At 38.6% G+C, this 17,431-nt stretch overlaps 1 protein-coding gene across 1 annotated transcript; it reads right to left on the bottom strand.

Annotated features, from left to right (window-relative positions):
* Window positions 4,555-9,791, bottom strand: LOC18595019 (THO complex subunit 4D). Its single transcript, XM_007022757.2, has 7 exons — window positions 9,631-9,791; window positions 9,166-9,365; window positions 8,320-8,463; window positions 8,160-8,228; window positions 7,160-7,347; window positions 5,670-5,720; window positions 4,555-5,014 (listed from the first exon to the last, which is right to left on the bottom strand). Exons 2-7 carry the CDS (start codon window positions 9,355-9,357, stop codon window positions 4,870-4,872), a joined length of 789 nt encoding a protein of 262 aa, XP_007022819.2. The 5' UTR covers window positions 9,358-9,365; window positions 9,631-9,791; the 3' UTR covers window positions 4,555-4,869.

Here is a 17,431-nt window from a genome sequence, read left to right as displayed (position 1 = left end):
ACACGCAGTCTTAGCTATATCCCCTGTCACTACCCGAACTTGGTAATATTCGAACCACAAATCCAGTTTAGAAAACCAACGCACACTGCCCAATTGATCAGATAAATTAGCTATGAGCGAAATGGGGTACTAATTCTTGACTGTCAACTTGTTCAAGGCCCGATAGTCAATGCATAGTCATAGTGAACCATGATGCTTCTTTTAAAACAAAACCAGGGCATTGAAAGAAGACTTAGATGGCTTGATAAACCCGGCATCGATAAGCTCCCCAAGATGTTTTCTCAATTCTGCTAGCTCAAGAGCGGCCATCCAATATGGTGCTCTAGTGGGTGGCTATGGCCTTGGCACCAGCTCTATGTGATGATCGACCTCGTAGGTGGGCGGCAAGTAGCTTGGCAGCATGGGAGGCATTACATCGCAGAACTCCTCCAACACCTCAAGCACCTTTGTCGGAGCCTCAATCACACTGCCTAAGGTATCCTCCAAGCTCAATACAGTAGCAAAGGTTTGCACACCCTTGTGAACGCCCCTGGCCAACTACATGGTAGACAATGTTATGGTCTGTTGGGCGTGCCCTTATTTGACCGGCACTATACACTGCCCCCTCGGGTCCAGGATACATATGTAGTCATTGTGGGGCACGAGCATGGCTTGAATTAGTCATCCATCGAAATCACCTCTATATCCTCAACCCCATGCCACTGTCCCAGTTGCACATCTATCCCCTTAGCAATGCCCTTGGTGTGCACCCTCTTAAAGTTTACCGTCTTAACCCAGCCTCCAGCACTGTCAACCTTGATGCCCAGCTTGGCAACACCTTGTTCAAACACAAATAGATCGGAGGCACCCATGTCCACCAAAGCCTTGACTTTTTGTCTAGCCACAATCAAGTTTGCAAACATGAGCCCTTTGGCTCGATTGCCAGCCTTGTTCACTACTCTCAATAGCATTGAACCTAGCTTGACTACCTCAATTGGTTGTTGTTCCTCCTCCGAGGCAATGGCCACCAACTTTGAGCGCTTGGGGCAATCTCTAACCCAATAAGGGCCATCACACAAGAAACAGCTCTTAGGCTTGTCCTCTTTGTTTCCAAGTAGACTTGCCTTTCCACTTTGGCCATGGCTTGCCATCGCCACTATCCTTGTCCCGGGGCTGTTTGCCCTTGTCTCTTGGCTTGGCTGGTGCAGCTTTATCCTTGTTCGAGTATGAGTAATTAATCAAGTTCTCAGCCACTGCCATAGCTCGAGTGAGGTCCTGCACACCTCTTCTCTGCAGCTCTTGTTTAGCCTACGGCTTCAAACCATTCGTGAAGGTAAAGAGGGCCTCTTTTTTCCCCTAAATCACCCACTTGGAGAGCCAACTCACTAAACTCCCTAACATACTCTCGAATTTCCCCTCGATGTACTAATCGACGCAGCTTGCCCCTTGTTGGTGTATTTTCAAAATTAAAGGTTATGTCACATGATGAAAAGCTATCATTAGCTCAAAAGTTATGTCACATAAAGTGACATAATGTGTCTATTAGATAATAGGCAGGTTTTCATGTGAATGGTGATGTTTCTTGAAAAGTGATATCCAAAAGTTATGAAACAAATTGAAAAGACACCATGGCTCAAAAGTTAAATGTGAAAAGTTATTGTTTCAAGTTATAACTCAAAGGTTATAATTTATGGAATCAATAGTTATCTTTTCATAAGATGACTATTGAAACAATACATTTATCCAAAAGCTGTGTCTGGCAAAAATGTAGATATGTTTTTTGGACAAAAAGTGTCTTTATGAAAAGATTGTGTCCTTGAAGAAGAGATACTTGGAAGCCTATATAAAGGGCTTGTTGCCAACCATTTTGACACACTAAAATTCAGAGAACAAAACAAGAGCAAGAAAAGTGTTGTGTTTTATAAACGTAAACACTTAAGTTCCCACTAACAACAAAAGCTTCCAAATTCCTTATAATCTACTTGCTGCAGAAAGTAGGTTTTAAGGCCAAACAACTTTGCAAACCCTCGGGTGTATCTAGCGGTCTACTCTCGTTAAATGCAAGATGAAGTTAGATGTTGGCTTCATTGTATCCCTAAAACTATTCGCATTATTCCCCTTTGCATACCGAATGGTGGGGGTAAAATAAGTCTTAAAGATAGCATCTATGTAAAGGCTTGCCTTGAAGTCAATTTTGCTTATTCTTAAATACCATATAAACCCCCCTTTGCACCAACACCCCTAACCTCATTCAGGGCATATTCTGGGTAGAACTGCTTGTATAATTCACTCTGAAATTCGGTCCATGTGAGTACCAGCGTTCCCCCAAGCCTATCATCACACCGCCTCCTCCACCAAAGCAGTGCGGTATCTCCCAAATACATGGATGCCGCGGTGATCCAACGGTCATCCGTACAATCCCGGTGGCCTTGAATTATTGTTCCAGCCCCCAAAAAAAGTTATCGATTTCCTTGGCATCCCTCCGGTTGCAGAACTCTCTCAACTTAGGTACTTCAAGCCTCACCTCTGGTCGTGCAGCAACCCCTTGGCCACCCCCAACTCATGTCGTGCGAACTTCCGCCCTCAATTCCTCTAGTTCACGCCTCAATATATCCAACATGCTCTCAAGCTGAGCATATCTCTCGATCACAATCTCGAGGGTCTTCCAGACAATTTCTTGGACCTCCCCTTTGAGCTCCTCATCTTGAGAATTGAACTCATCAAAGTGCTCCTCCTGCACATCGAGGCAATCCCGCATCCCGCCCACTGTCACTTCCACTCTAGATAGTCTAGCATTGAGAGCGAATATAAGGTCCAGAGAGGCAGACTTACCCCTTTGACCGGCACGAGTTTCCATTCCCTCGAGCACGGGGTTTGGCAAGCTTGACCTGCTGGTAATCATTTTCCCACTCAAATCACCTCTTGCGAAGCTTGCACACTGCGGCTCGCAAACTGATCGCAAACTAACCCAACAACCAATTGTCTTGCAGCTGATCGCAATGCTCTGATACCACCCGTCACGTGGAGGTTCTTTAGGCCACCCTACCATGAGGCCTTGGGCTCACCCTTAGCTCGGTCTTGGAACCCAAGTCAGTCTAAGGTATGCCTACCAGCTAATTCTTCAAGGCCACTAGGACCAAGAAGCACACAATATGCAATATGCAATGCAAGCACACCCACTTTACCACTAGCCTTCAACCACAGCACGCACTCCGTACACGCACACGCAGCACAAGGCTTCCAGTCGGTATAAAAGCACACACATGTAGCACAAGTCTGCCGGTCAGTACACAAGCACACTCACACGCAGCACTAGGCCTTAGGCCAACCAATACGCAAGCAGCAAAAGATTGAAGTAAAGAGAGGAGAAGAGAGAACTAGAGAGAATTTGAGAGTGAAAAGTGTGTATTCATTAAGTCATCAACTGTACAAATAATTGCAAGAGCTATTTATAGTCTAAATTCCCTCCAAATTTCCTTCCAAAAGTCAAATTAGCTGGACAAGACAATTTTGGCCGGGAGAGTACAAATTCAGGCAGTTCAGGCCATTATAGGTGCTACAGTGGTGGGCCAATCGAGTTTCTGGGCAGTCTGGCTCGTTTGGGCCTCCCACAAACAGTCTACTTGGGCGCTAGGCAGGCTGGCACGTCTGGGCCACCCGCAGGCAGTATGTTTGGGCGCTACGTGGGCTGGCTCGCCCAAGGGCCAGTGTAGTGCGCCTCTGCTAGGCAGCTTGCAACTGTCTCAAGCAACCAAGTGGGGGTTCTCTCCCCGCAATACTCCCCCATATGTCGGCACTCTGAAACACCTCCGAGCCTCCTCTAATGCTCTAAACTGCTGTCCGTGACAAAATTTGAATGCAAAATGCACTGACGTCAACACTGACGTCATCTTTTTAATGGCAAAATTTGATGCCGTTAGAAGGATGGACTAAATTTAAGCAATTCTTAAAATCAAGAGATTAAATTACTTCGATTTTGAATACCGGGACTAAATTAAACAAAATGTATAAATACAAAAATTTGGTGAATATTTTGACCAATAAAGATTAGTAAGATCTGCCCTGCCTTACCTCACGTGTATTTTACTGATGACTATCATTTCTACCTGCTAACTCTTAACAATTGTCAAGTTATTCATAGCATTTTACAAGAATATTGTTCTACTTCAAGGCAGATAATTAGTTTTCACAAATCATCCGTCAGTTTTTATTACTAATGTACCACAAGAAATGAGACGGATTGCAGGATTGTTTGCAAATTCGGAGATAAAAAATAAACCCAGGTACATATTTGGGAAAAACTAAGTGTGAAGCCATGTGTTATGTCAGAGAGCATTAAAAGAGAGCTTCTAGTATGGAAGCAGAAGCTGCTGTCAGAAGGGCAACATCCAGTGTGCTATCAAGGGCGTGCTATGTAAGAGATTCTAAGTTCATTAGTTCTATTCAATTTAATACACCAAAAACTAGAAAAAGATTACGTTCACTTTGATACATTTACAGGGGTTTTATTTTGTTCCGTTTTGTAATTTACTCCCAATACACACCTAATTTTATCTTTTGGAAAGTTATGCGATATGAAATTAGATCAGGCTTGTGCTCCTGAGACGAGGGCAATATCATTGTCAATCAAGCAGACTTGACAGGCAGTAAAACTGAGTTCGCAATCACATACCAAGTTCTAAACTCATCACACTTCCACTTTCAACTAAGGCTTCAAATCTACCTAGATGACAAAACAAACCCATCCTACTCAACTTAAAAATCTAATAACTAAACAAAAAACCCATCTAACAAATAAAATACAATGCGAAACTAAAATGCTGCCAAGCCATTTTTGTACAGCTAACAAGAAGCAAAAATATTATGTTAAATTCATGATGGTTTTAGACTTCATGAAACATTCATGGCTTCAGCATGATAGTTTTCCAGCTCCTTGTCAAGATCATCTGCCGACTTCTCAATTGGCTTCTTTTTTCCACGGCCACGGCCTCTACCACGAGAACCACTACGGCCACTCCTCATACCCCCACGACGGCTGCAACAAGATCCAGCAACTAGTAAATTAACAGCAAAAACCAAAATACAGCCACACATCATTATTAAACATTGGCATCAAATATAAACTCTTTTTAAACAAAGTTTCAGTTCATACTCATCCACCACCGAAAATTCATAAAAGAAAACAAGGGTAAGGCATATACAAAGGATGGACATTTCAATCAACAAACTTCAACGTGGCAAGCTGCCTTGTGGGTATTTTGATAACCAAGTTAAAAACTATGGCAAAATTTGCATACCTGTTCAAAAATTTAAGGCTATATAATTTAAGCACTCTATGATTTAATTTTTAAGTGATAGAATAGCCATCAATTTATTGTTTAAAATGACAGGCTCAAGCCAACACAAAAGACTGCTCAGATAAAAGGCATGATCTATAAGAGTAAGTCCCATGGACTTAGAAAAATCAAAAGCTCAAACCTTAAATGAAGGTTCCTGAAAGTCAACATCACCAACAAGGTTCAAAAACAAATATATTTTCAAAGTTTCAAGGAACAAATGCAAAGTAAAAACACTCACATGAAAACTTTTAGGTAAGAAGTTCAGAAAAATCTTACAAGCAAAAATGAAATGGTAACTCATTTATCAAGTATTAGATTAATTTACAGACATCAGAATTAACGGTAACTTACTTAAGACTGCGATTAGGTCCAGCAGAGCTTCTTGACTGACCTGGTCCAGGCCTGCACGATTACTTATCAATGTAGTTCTTGTAAAAAGCAAAAAAAAGATATAAACTAACCAGCAAAAGCGAGAGAAAAAAAAAAAAAGAAGTAACCTACTGACTGTTAAAACATTATAAAGATATGTATGCAGGGTCTATAAACAACATAGATACATAGCAACATGCTACAAATGATGCAATTTTGCCCACCATGACAAAATACTTGAAAAAGAATAATAATATGCAACAATAATTGGAAAAGTGAAAGAAAAAAAATACTCGCTTTCATGTGTAAACCCAAGCAGTTTTCAACAACCATTCCAATTGATGGACAGGAGGAAAATAAGTTTTAAATACCATGGATTAATGCTGTGTGCGCTATAAAAAGAAATAAATTACTGAAATTAAAACAAAAATCTTCCTAAACATACATCAAAAACTTAAAATCTATGTTACAGGACTTGGCTACAAGAATCTAACACAGGTGGTGTCATGTGCCTAACTTGGCTTCTGCTAAAAATTTCGGACTTGCAGGTGCAGCATACAAGCGTCCAAAAATAGCATACAGACATAAGGACCCTTCTAAAGATTGTTAAGGACTATAATACTACTGCTGAAAGTTAGAAAATCTAAAAAAAGTTGATGCACAACTTTAGACTCCAGAAAAACCCTCGAAGTGATAATAAGGGGCCCGTATAAGAAAAGTACAAACTTGTCTTGACCCAAAACCAACATTAAGCTCATACCTTTCTTTTCTTAAATTGGCTTATGGTGACAGAATTACAATGTGATACAGGCTTGAATCATATATTAATTTGGAATGGAACCAAAAACCTGACCATATACCACAAGCCCTACCACATGTACCAGTCCTTGTACCCAAAATCTTCTTCTTATCTCATAATCTTCCTTCTCTGTAACAATTAATTTCCTTTTATTCTTTCCCTTTACAATTTCCTGATCCTCAATCCCATATTCCTAAGATCATTCCTATTATGCCTCCTTTCTCACTCTCTTTTGCGGTGGTTTCATGCTTAATTTGTGGATTTGGCTTTTTCATTTTTTTTTTTATCTGCTGGTTTTCCACATCGAACAACCTCCCAATGAAGTCACTGACATTCACTTTCTTGATTTAGTGATTGATTTGGCTTGTGTCAAAAGCCAAGGCCAGATGTCTGTATCAGATGCATATTCCTCTGTAAGCCTGAAATGTCCTGTTGACACTGGTATGGTGCTCTAAATGATGAGTCCATGTAACAGAACTTAGAAACTAGGAAATGCATTAACAGTGAGAAACATATCATCTTAACAGTGGGTTCAAGCTTTTGCTTCAACAAAGATCACAGCTTGAAAAGAGTAACGAATATTTGACTAGAAATAAATTCGAAAGTTGATGTGAAAAACTTATCAATAAAATAAAACATATAAAAAAATAAGGAAGAATATGGAATCACATACGTCAAAACAACAGCCCTCTTCCTCCTTCCATTTATTCCAGTTACATTAACACGAGCTGAAATTGGCACTTCTGCATTGGCACCAACAATTTCAATTTTCATGGGCTTTCCATCCAACAGTACATTGTTATACCGCTTAAGAGCAGCAAATGCATCACTCCTTCTGAGATAAACAACTTCAGCTGAACCCTGAAACCAAAAATAAAACAACATCCAAGTAACAAAGATTTGATCCAAAATGAGAACAACTATGTAAAATATATGGTAAGTCATATGAATGAAAAGATATCTTAGAACATAGAAAATTAGAATACAAAGACAAAGGACTAATCAGGATAAACAAGCAAGGCAAGAATACAAGCCTCAAGCTTTGAGCACAACTTAAAACATCCAGACATGCAAAAGCAGCAAGAAAGGTAGGATGTGGTGTAGTCACCTCGCATTCAATTCGAACCAGAATTACCCAACAAAAGGTTTTCCAATAGCATAACCTTGATCATGAACTGAAATTTTGTTTATTTCAACAAAAACCTTACATGCATCTAAACATAAAAGCTAACAACCTTCAATTGTTCATCAATGCAAACTTGCCACAAGACACGGCAGGCTCCCTAGAGAGCTTATTCTCAATGATTTTTCTTCAATTTCTTCATGTAGGCCCAAAATATAGCAGCATGAATCAGTCAACATGAAATATAGCCTGCAAATCTAAATGCATTCAGAAGAAAAACAATCCTAGAGTCATCATGTTTTCAATAGGTGGTTGCTACAAGCTCTTGTTTCAACCCAAACCAAAGCAATTATTTACTAATTAATCTGCAAAATTCATACAGTTGAAACATCCCACAATTTTTTCAAAGATTTCTATCACCACACTTAAGAAATATCTATGTCCTTTCAATATTGCAAGATGCCAAATCCTATTAAGCCAGATTCAAGGGCATAACAACCAGCATTGCAACAGAATATCAGAACCAATTAATACAAAGCACAAAACTTACACTTGGCCGACCATTTTTATCGTAATGAACTGCATATCTTTTCAGCTCCCCTATCTCAGAGAAAAGTTCCTGAGTTGTACACAAAGTTTCAGGGAATTTCTCCAGAAAACTAACACAAACTTCTTTAGCCTTAAAGTCCTACATAAAGGTATCACTTTACCCTGATATCTTCATTTGTGACTCCAAGGTCCAAGTTGGATACATATAACTTGGTGCCAACTTCTACTCCTGATATCCCTGCAGCTCTAAGGCTGTCTTCAAACAAATCATGCTGCCATGGTGTGCTCCTGGTCCTGTGGGAAGACTAATGAAAGCAAACATAACATGTCAGCTTATGACTCGATAGCAAGATCACCAGTCTTCAATATGAATCAAGATCAGCTATATTCCCACAGAACATTAAAAGAAAGGTGCTAGCAGTAGAATCCAGTTTAGTAAAGTGCTGTAGCAATCCAGGAAAAAATCAGCAGGTGCAGCTCCTGAACACAGATGGGAGTTAAGGATCCAACCCACTTCATTTAAAAACGTGTTATAGTATGGATGAGTACTTCAGTTCTGAAGATACGAGAAGTAAGCTCCTTTGCAAAAATTCCATGAATAGAACAGAAACTGAAATCTTGCACCAAAGAAATTCCAAGAATAGCAATAGGATCCACAGATCCATCATAAGTCCCGCTAAGCAACCAGGCATCAAACACTAACTTAATTAGAAATGTATGATACGGTTTAGAAAATGGTAGAGCCATTAAATCTTAAAGGAACCATATGCTACTCATCTGGGCTCCATTTCATAAAGTTAATAAAGCAGGAACGCATTAAATGTTAGGATGCAGCATTGCATCTTTAAATTGCACAATTGCGGCAGCCAAAACTCTGGGATATATCATGAGGTCTCCAGCGAAGTCCCCAGCGTATTTGACTTTGTAAAGAAAGATTGGAGATGGTCCTCAATTTAGTTTGTTAAGCATAAGAGCAAAACATAAGACAAGCGCAGGTTTGAGCTTGCCTTGGCAATAGAGTGTTGCGATGGGCGGGTATTGACAGCAAGGGGACCTCTACGAGTAGCAAGGGTGGTTGCTGTCATTCTTCCACCACCAAAAAAGCCTCTGCCACGGCGCGGCCTACCCCGGCCTCTGCCTCTCTCACTCTTATTTCTTTTCACCATATCATCCAGGGTCATATCCAGGGAGGTAGCCATTACGTTAGCTATTAAAACAAAATTGATAACAGACATTAGAAGCAGTGTGGGTATAGTAATTGTTGAGTGAAAGAGAGAGAAAACGCAAGCCAAGGGATAATATTAAGTACTTTACTTAAGTGATTTTGAGAGATAAATAATTTAGATCGAATCGCAAGTTATGCATCTACACCAGGTGTTGCTCTTAACCCCCGGCCAAAACAGAATCCCTAACTGGATAAAAGATGCCCTAAAATCGCAGGGATATCAAAGAGAAGGAAGAGAAAAAAATACCTGGAAAATAGACGAGGAGAAGACTCAGCTAATTAAATTAAAGGATAAAAACAGAGTCCGATGACAATCTGTTCATTCGTTACGCGTCTCTAAGGGTTTCACAGAATTTTGCGACTCTAGTCTCTTCCAGCAAGACTCTGCCCTTCAAACTTCACTCATATATATTTTATATAGACACCTCTAGGCGGTGCCCACTTAAAAAACAAAAAAAAACTCTCTAGAATGTGGGCCCCGCGATACCTGAGTAAACTATCTTCCTTTAAATTTACTTCTCTTTAAATTTTTCTATTTCTCTCTTTGTTCTTTTTTTTCCTTTCTCTTCCTCTCTTTCATTCTTCCCCTCGTTGTGGTGGCTTATGGGTTTTCGGTTCTCCATCTGTTCGAATGCTCCCAAAATTATCCATACCCTGAAATTATAGGGTTTTTTTGAAAGGCAGTTGAAATCATGCAATTGAAAGGATATCCTAAGTTTCTTTATCATCTTCCTGTAATTTTTCAATAATCAATAGTATTAGTATTTATTTATTCTTGAAATTCTCAATTAATTTGTTCTCAGAGCCCTTTATTTTTTGAATTAGAAATTGAAGTCAAACCTGGAAAACCACATTCTAATCATTTTGACAATGTGTAGGGAATGCTTCACATTACTTTGGTACATTCTCCTGATTTAGAAATTGGAAGTTAAAAGAAAAAAAAAATTTGATTTGATTTTTTAAATTTTGGTTTATGTTGGAATTTTAATTTTATTAAAAAATAATAATTAATGTAGCGGTAATGTTGATTGTAGTTTAAATGCTTTTATGAGTTGCTTTGAGGTTGTGACGCTTCTTTAGTGGAGTGATTGTTTGTATGGAATGGAATGAAGTTGAACCATTCACTTAGCATATATTGGTCTATGGTTTGTTAGAGTTTAGGCTTAGTTCTCCAAATTGCATGGTTGCTAAGATTGCATGTGTATTTTGTTGGTTCTACATTTTTTTCTTGGGGTTAGGTATTTTGCTTATAGTTTGTTACTTGTTTTTTCTGCTCATTTTGTGCTTTGATTTCTTCTTTTCTTTGTTGGATACAACTTTTTATATTTATCTATGTTTCTAAGTTGTAAACCATTGGGGTTCGCACTAGCATATCTATTTCTATTTGAATTTTTAGATGATTTGCCAATAAGTTTATTATATGTTTTAAAACAATACTATATATTTACTATTTTTTCTCATAAAATATTGTTAATATCACTAACAACATTTATCTATGTATACTTGTTAACAATCACTTTATTATTGAATTCAAAGATGAAATATATTATCAAATTATTTAACTATTGAAAATAATTTTCAAACTATACGTGTCAAACAATAACTTCCGCAGCATAACACGGGTCAGTGACTAGGTTTTTTCATAAATCTAATGTTCATTTACAACATAAAAGCAATAAAAAATTTTTTATAATCACATGATATAGTGTCACAGTTAAAGAGTTTAGAGCAGCCCAATGTTGTAACGTACAGGTCTAGGAACCCGATCGCTAAGCGTGGGAAAATAAATACCTATGTTAAGAGTCGTCACCAATCTTTTTAATTTAGGTGCGATTGGCCACCTATTAACTCAATTCTAATTGACGAAGTACTAAATTAATTTTAGGTCTGTCGAAAGAACGAGAAGCTAGTCTACAATTTTTTCTAGAGTTGGGTTCGGGAGTACAGTTATACATGAGGAAGGATTAGCACCCCGTGACGCCATTCCACGAACAATACCATTTAATCTTATGTTATCTTATTGGAGCCTAAACAATTGATGTTTCCTTAATCCTTGTTTATTAGTTAATTCTTTATTATATTAGTAGATTAAATCTTATATTCGGTTTTACGAGTAGACATGATGCAGTTGTAAAATGATGTCATGATTTACCAATTTTAAATAATGAGAGCGACAACCTTATATTGAAAAATCGTTCGTAGACCATCTCAATACTTTGGTGAAATCTCGAAATTTTCCTCACCTATGGATATCCCCCGAAGAACTCGTCTCTACAAGCCTTTCAAGGAGATCCCATCATCGAAGTTCTCGTTCCATTAGCAAAAATCATATCACATGCCATGCCAAAATAAAATTATGAATGATGTCTATATGAACAAGTTTAAATATGATTTAGTTAACTTATAATGTATAAAACAATGTATTTAATAATTTAAGGTAATTTATTGCCTCATTTATTTATTTATTTATTTGTATATATCTTTTTTTGGAAACATGCTATTTAAATCGATAACCTTTAATTAATATTATGGGTTAATAAATTTTATTTAACTATACGTTTCGTGTTTAATAAACAGTTAATTAATTTTTAATATTTAAATTTTAACTTAATTAATTTTATTTAGATATAATTGTTTAAGTTAATTACTAACTGTATCAATTTATATTTAGATATAATATTATATAAATTTATTTGTTTAAACATTTAAAATGATTATTTGAGTTAATGGGTATTAAAATATAGAGTTTGGATTTATCTTGACACTTTGGTGAAAACCTTCCTCGAATCCCGCATTTTGGAAATTCACCTCGAAAAAGGCAACTCTTTGCCTTTTTCGAGTGAAATTCCATCATCGGATTAACTCAAGTTAACCATTTTATTTTTTTATTTTTAATTTTGTATTATATTGTATGTCTTTATATTTATAAATACCTAGACAAATTTTGTAATATAAGTATTTCATTTCTTTTGCCTATATAACCTATTTATATTTTATCTTCTCTCCCCATGTGTACTCATCCTTTTAAATTACGTAAAATCTATCTATTCCACCCCAACTTAGTATTATCCTATTTCATTTTATTATATTTTTTAATTTAATGTTTCCTTGTACATCTTCATTTTATACTTATATTTTCATAAATTTGCATACTAAATATGTTATCATTATGTGTAACATTTCACCATTTCCTACGTTTTATATTTCATTCTTGACATATTATAGTCTAAGTAGACATTCCTCATCTATATGGGTCTTAATCTAAATGAATTTATTCCTAATAGTAACTTTTTACTTTCACTATACTTAACTTCCATCTAAATCTAATTTTGTAATTAAATGCTTATTTATTTATCTATTTTTTACTATTAAGTATCTCTTTAATTTTCCTCATACATATATATTTTAACCTAAATTTATCACTAACGTTATTTAGCCATTCATCTCTTCACACATGCATGTATTCTAACTCACTAAATCTTCTAATTTACAATCAAGTATTTGTTCATTTTTTTTATTTACAGCTTTTATATATTTTTTATATGTGCATATATTTCACAAAAATAATAAAACTATTATATAACTAATAACAAAGATAATTATAAAAGACCAATGCAACAAGATCAAACCCAAATCAATAGTCACTGGAAAGAATAAAAATATTACCTACAAGCTAGAATAAGCCTAAAGCTTCGAATGGGTTCCGCTAGTTTGGTCCGGTTCTTAGTGCCCAAGCTCCAAAATTTCGTTTGGCATGGGAAAGAAAGAAAAAAAAAAAAAAGCCTCCCCTTTCACTTTCTTCCTTATTTTTCTCTTTCTTCAACCGTTCACTTTCCTTTCTCTTAAAAAAAGCTCTCCTTTTTCTTCTCCCTCACCAGAAAATTCCATTTCTTCACTCCCCTTTTCACTTTCTTCCTTTTTTTTCTCTTTCTTTAGCCAGTCAGTCCCTTTTCTCTCCAAAAAGCTCTCCTTCTTTTTTTTCTTCTCGCTCCTTACCCTCCCTCCAACCGGTGGGACTAAACTTTATCTCCCCTTTTTCGATCCTAACCCCCCAAAACCTTTGAATCTAACCCTTATGAAAAAGAAAATCCTTTCCCCCCCTAGTTGCTTCCTATTTTTTGTAGTTTTTGTTTTTGTTTTTGTGGTTATTGACTGCTAGATTTCCCTAGGTTTTTTTGGGTTTTCGATATTCACCAAAGGAGAGAAAGGTTCCCCCTTTTCGGTTACTGTTAAGGCCTTTTTTTTAAAATTAGGTCTTTTTTTTTATTTTTTTTCTCCCTTTCCCCTCGAATTTTTGAGAGAGGGCAGCTATAAAGCTGCCCCTTTTTGGAGACTGGGGATGCCAGCCTTGTGAGGCACTTGCTAGATGTGAATTTTTCGCTTTTTGTGTGGTGCCATTATCTTTGGTAAGGTGCAAAACACACTTTGCTAAAACATACCAGCTAGTGTTTCTTTCTTTCTTTTTCTTTTTAATTAATTATTTATTTTTTAATTTTCTTATTTTATTTTCCTGTTCTTCCTAGAACATTCTAGGGTTTAATTAATTTTAATCTTGATTTGTTGGTCTGTGAAACCTCGACCTTTAGATACGTGTAGCGAAGGTAGACACGATGACGTAGGTTAAGGGTAGTTTTGTCATTTCCTTGGTGAGCTCCTAGAAGTGAGTTTTTCTAATATTATTAAGGTCTAAGTAGACCTAAGGAATAAATGAATGATACATATAATAATGAAATAAACGAAAAAAAATAATGATAATTTCCACTGTAAGGGCAAAATGGTCATTTTGAGTCTCGAGTCTAAATTTTTAAGTTTCCATGAAATCGAGTACCAGTAATCTATTGTGGACCTTTTCTCAGTGTCAAAAGAGTAAAAAGTTTAAGTCAAAGGGAAGAAGAAGGCAAAGTCAACTATGCAATGGCATTTTTGTAAATAAGTGGAACTTTAGTCAACTATAGGATAAATATCAATTTTTTTCCAACACTTTCTCCTCACTTACAGTAGCTTTTTCTTCTTCCTATTTCACGTTTTCCATCTTTCATGGAAGCCATCCCTTGAACCCTCCATGATTTTCTCATGGTAACCTCAAATCTTATGTTTTTATATACCTTGTCATAGGGTTTCTCATACTCTTTCACTTCTACACCTCAAGAACCGTCAAAAGTCTTTCCTCAATACTTTCTCTCACTAGCTGGACATTTTAAACAGAGAAAGAAACCTTTCATAATAGCTTGAAAACTCTTGAAAAGGAATTCAACTACAAATTCACCGAGGTGAGTATTGAGTTAGGGTTATTCTTAGGTTGTTGATGATGGTCAATAATTAAATTGTAGACTATTTTATTTTTGAAGGTTATTTATTTATTTCTAGTGTGACTAGAATAGTGTGAATAAATAGCCAATCAAATGGTAATTGGAAGCTAGTTAGGAATAACTAGTAGAACTTGATTTAGGAAAATAGCTTTTGGAATAATATTCATGTCAATTGAGTTGGTGTGACGCTATCGTGTGTGATAGGTTTCAACGAGACTCCACATCTCCACTTGGAGCATTAGTGGAAGTCGGAGTCGATTAAAGAATCAACAAAGACAAGTGAGTGAACTTGCATTAAAATGTTTTGGAACAAATGATTATATGCTTGATTGAACCATTTGAAATATTTTATTAGTTTTTCTTCAAAATTTGCATGGGAACAAGCCCTTGATGAAAAGTTTTTATGTTGTGAAATATGAATGTGATGAATTCATGTGTTTCTACATAATGTTGATGTGTATGTATGCATTGAATGGCACTATTGGGTGACAATTGTAACCGTGCGTGTGTGTCACGAGGGTTTTCTCTTGACCCGTGCGGCCTAGCCTTTGCCTTGCTCAAGGTCAGTTAAAAAGGCTAGCAGCCTTCTCAAGTTTGTAAATTAGGGTCAATTTTGGCAAGCACAAGAGAGTGGAGAGAACAAAAAGAAAGCTTTTATTGATAGTAATTCCAATACAAGAGTCATTAGTCTCAAATGAGGGGGCTCAAGGGGTTTTCATAGCCTATGACCCCTTGGAGCCTTTACAAGACAGTTCCCAACAGCTAGGGGCTGTTTTGAACTCTACTGGGCCCTCTTGACGTGCCCCTGGTCCTGTTGCCAATGGCAGGCAACAGCTGCCCCATAGGTCTCGGGCTAGCCAGTGTTTCCAATGCATCAGGTAGACTACCTGGGTAGTTTGCGTGCCCCAACTGCGTGCCAGTCTTCCTGTTCTGTTGCGTGCTATTTTCCTTCGCGCCTACGCTCCCCATCTACGTATTGGCCCTGGCGCGCACTGCCTGTCTGCTGGCCCACATGCTCAGTCTGCCCGGAAGTGTTAATGCCTCCAAGTCCCTCAACGCCAAATTAGGGTTTCAACCCTCGTTGCTCGTCCATATTCTAGCTGGCTTGCTTACTCTCGAGCCTCAAGCCCTTGCCATCGAGATGTCTTGCCTTCTTCCACAAAAGGGGTGTGACACTTTCCCCCAACTATTTTGGCAACGCCCTCGTTGCTTGCTGGTCGTGGAACTGCTCCACTAGGTCTTCGAATTGCCACAACGCCTAGGCCGGCTCCCAGCTAGTCTCGCTTGCTGGCAGTCCCTTCCATTGGACTAGGTATTGATGTTGTGACCGGTGGTGTTTCCTCTTTAGGACTTTTTCAACTAGAATCTGCTCGACCTCCCGCTCATATGAGGCCTTTTGCCCCATGAGATACCGCTGGCTGCAGTTCTTGCTTAGGTCATCTAGGTCTGCATGGTAAGGTTTGAGCATGCTCACATGAAGATCGAATGCACCTTTGGCTCGAGCGGCATCTCCAACTTGTACGTCGCGTGGCCTGCCTTCTTCTCAATGTGGAAAGGCCTCTCATACCTTCGAATCAACCTTTTGTGTAGTTTTGGGTGGCGGAGAACCAAATGAAGCTTCACCAACACCAAGTCCCCCACGTTGAAGCTCACGTCCCACCAATGCCTATCTGCCCACTTCTTGTATTTTTGGGTGGCACGCTCAAGGCTCCCCTTGGCCAAGTCCCCCTTACTCGTGCCAATCTCGGGCGTATCGAAATGCTACTGGTGTTGGCCCCGTATAGCTGCTGACTAAGGCCCCCAAGGTAATTGGCTGTTGCCCAATTACCAGCTCAAAGGGATTCTTCCCTGTGGGTTCTCGCTGCTGCAAGTTGCAACTGAATTGGGCAATGTCTAGCCGCTTTGGCTAGTCCAACTAGGTGTTGCAGACATAGTGTCGCAAGTAGATCTCCAACAAGTGGTTTACTTGTTCCGTCTGCCCATCCGTCTGCAGGTAGAAGCTGGTCGAGAAGCGAAGCTTGGACCCTAGCAGTTTGAATAGCTCGGTCCAAAACTTGCCCGTGAAGCCCCCATCCCTATCACTCACTAGGCTCTCTGGTAAGCCCCACAACTTGACCACATGAGCCATGAATGCTCAAGCTACCTCCTCAGCTAGGCACTCTCGTGTGACCGGCACAAAGATTTCGTATTTGCTAAACTTGTCCACCACAACCATTATAGCACCAAATTCGTTAGTTGTAGGTAAGTTAGTAATGAAATCTAAGGATACGGATTGACACGGTCGGGTAGACAGCTCTAGTGGCTCGAGCAGCCCCGCTGGCTGTTGTTGCTTGCCTTTGTCTTGCTGGCAAACCAAGCATGTCCGTACATAGGCCTCAACATCCTCGGGCAACTTGGGTCAATAGTAGCTTGCCTCGATAAGTGCCTCCATCCGCTCGGCTCTTGGATGTCTCGACCACAAAGAGTCATGGAACTTCTACATAATCTCCTTGGGTAGCCCCTCGGATCTTGGCACATAGATCTGTACTCTTTTGGTCATGAGTAGGTCCCCGTCCATCCAAAACCGCCGCGTCTAAGCCTCCTTGGCGCACTCGATGATGGCTTGTGCAATGGCATCTTCCGTAAGCCCAACACGAATCCTAGCCAGCAACTCGTCCTGTTCCTGGCTGATGGCTGCCAATTCTACCTTGCAGCTCAATGCATCAACAACCCGATTGGTGGCACTTGGCTTGTACTCCA

The sequence above is a fragment of the Theobroma cacao genome, chromosome 7 (assembly GCF_000208745.1).
Source record: "Theobroma cacao cultivar B97-61/B2 chromosome 7, Criollo_cocoa_genome_V2, whole genome shotgun sequence".
Classification (NCBI taxonomy): Eukaryota; Viridiplantae; Streptophyta; class Magnoliopsida; order Malvales; family Malvaceae; genus Theobroma; species Theobroma cacao.
The sequence above is the reverse complement of the archived record's forward strand: the minus strand, read 5'-3'. Positions and strand labels throughout refer to the sequence as shown.

Bases quoted from the DNA above. Each gene is read 5' to 3' on its own strand.
- LOC18595019 (XM_007022757.2), bottom strand. From the start codon at position 9,357: ATGGCTACCTCCCTGGATATGACCCTGGATGATATGGTGAAAAGAAAT. The intron at 8,464-9,165 runs GCAAGCTCAAAC...TGCTTTCATTAG, and splicing joins CGCAACACTCTATTGCCAAG to TCTTCCCACAGGACCAGGAG. The intron at 5,015-5,669 runs GTAAGTTACCGT...ATCTTGTTGCAG, and splicing joins GGACCTAATCGCAGTCTTAA to CCGTCGTGGGGGTATGAGGA.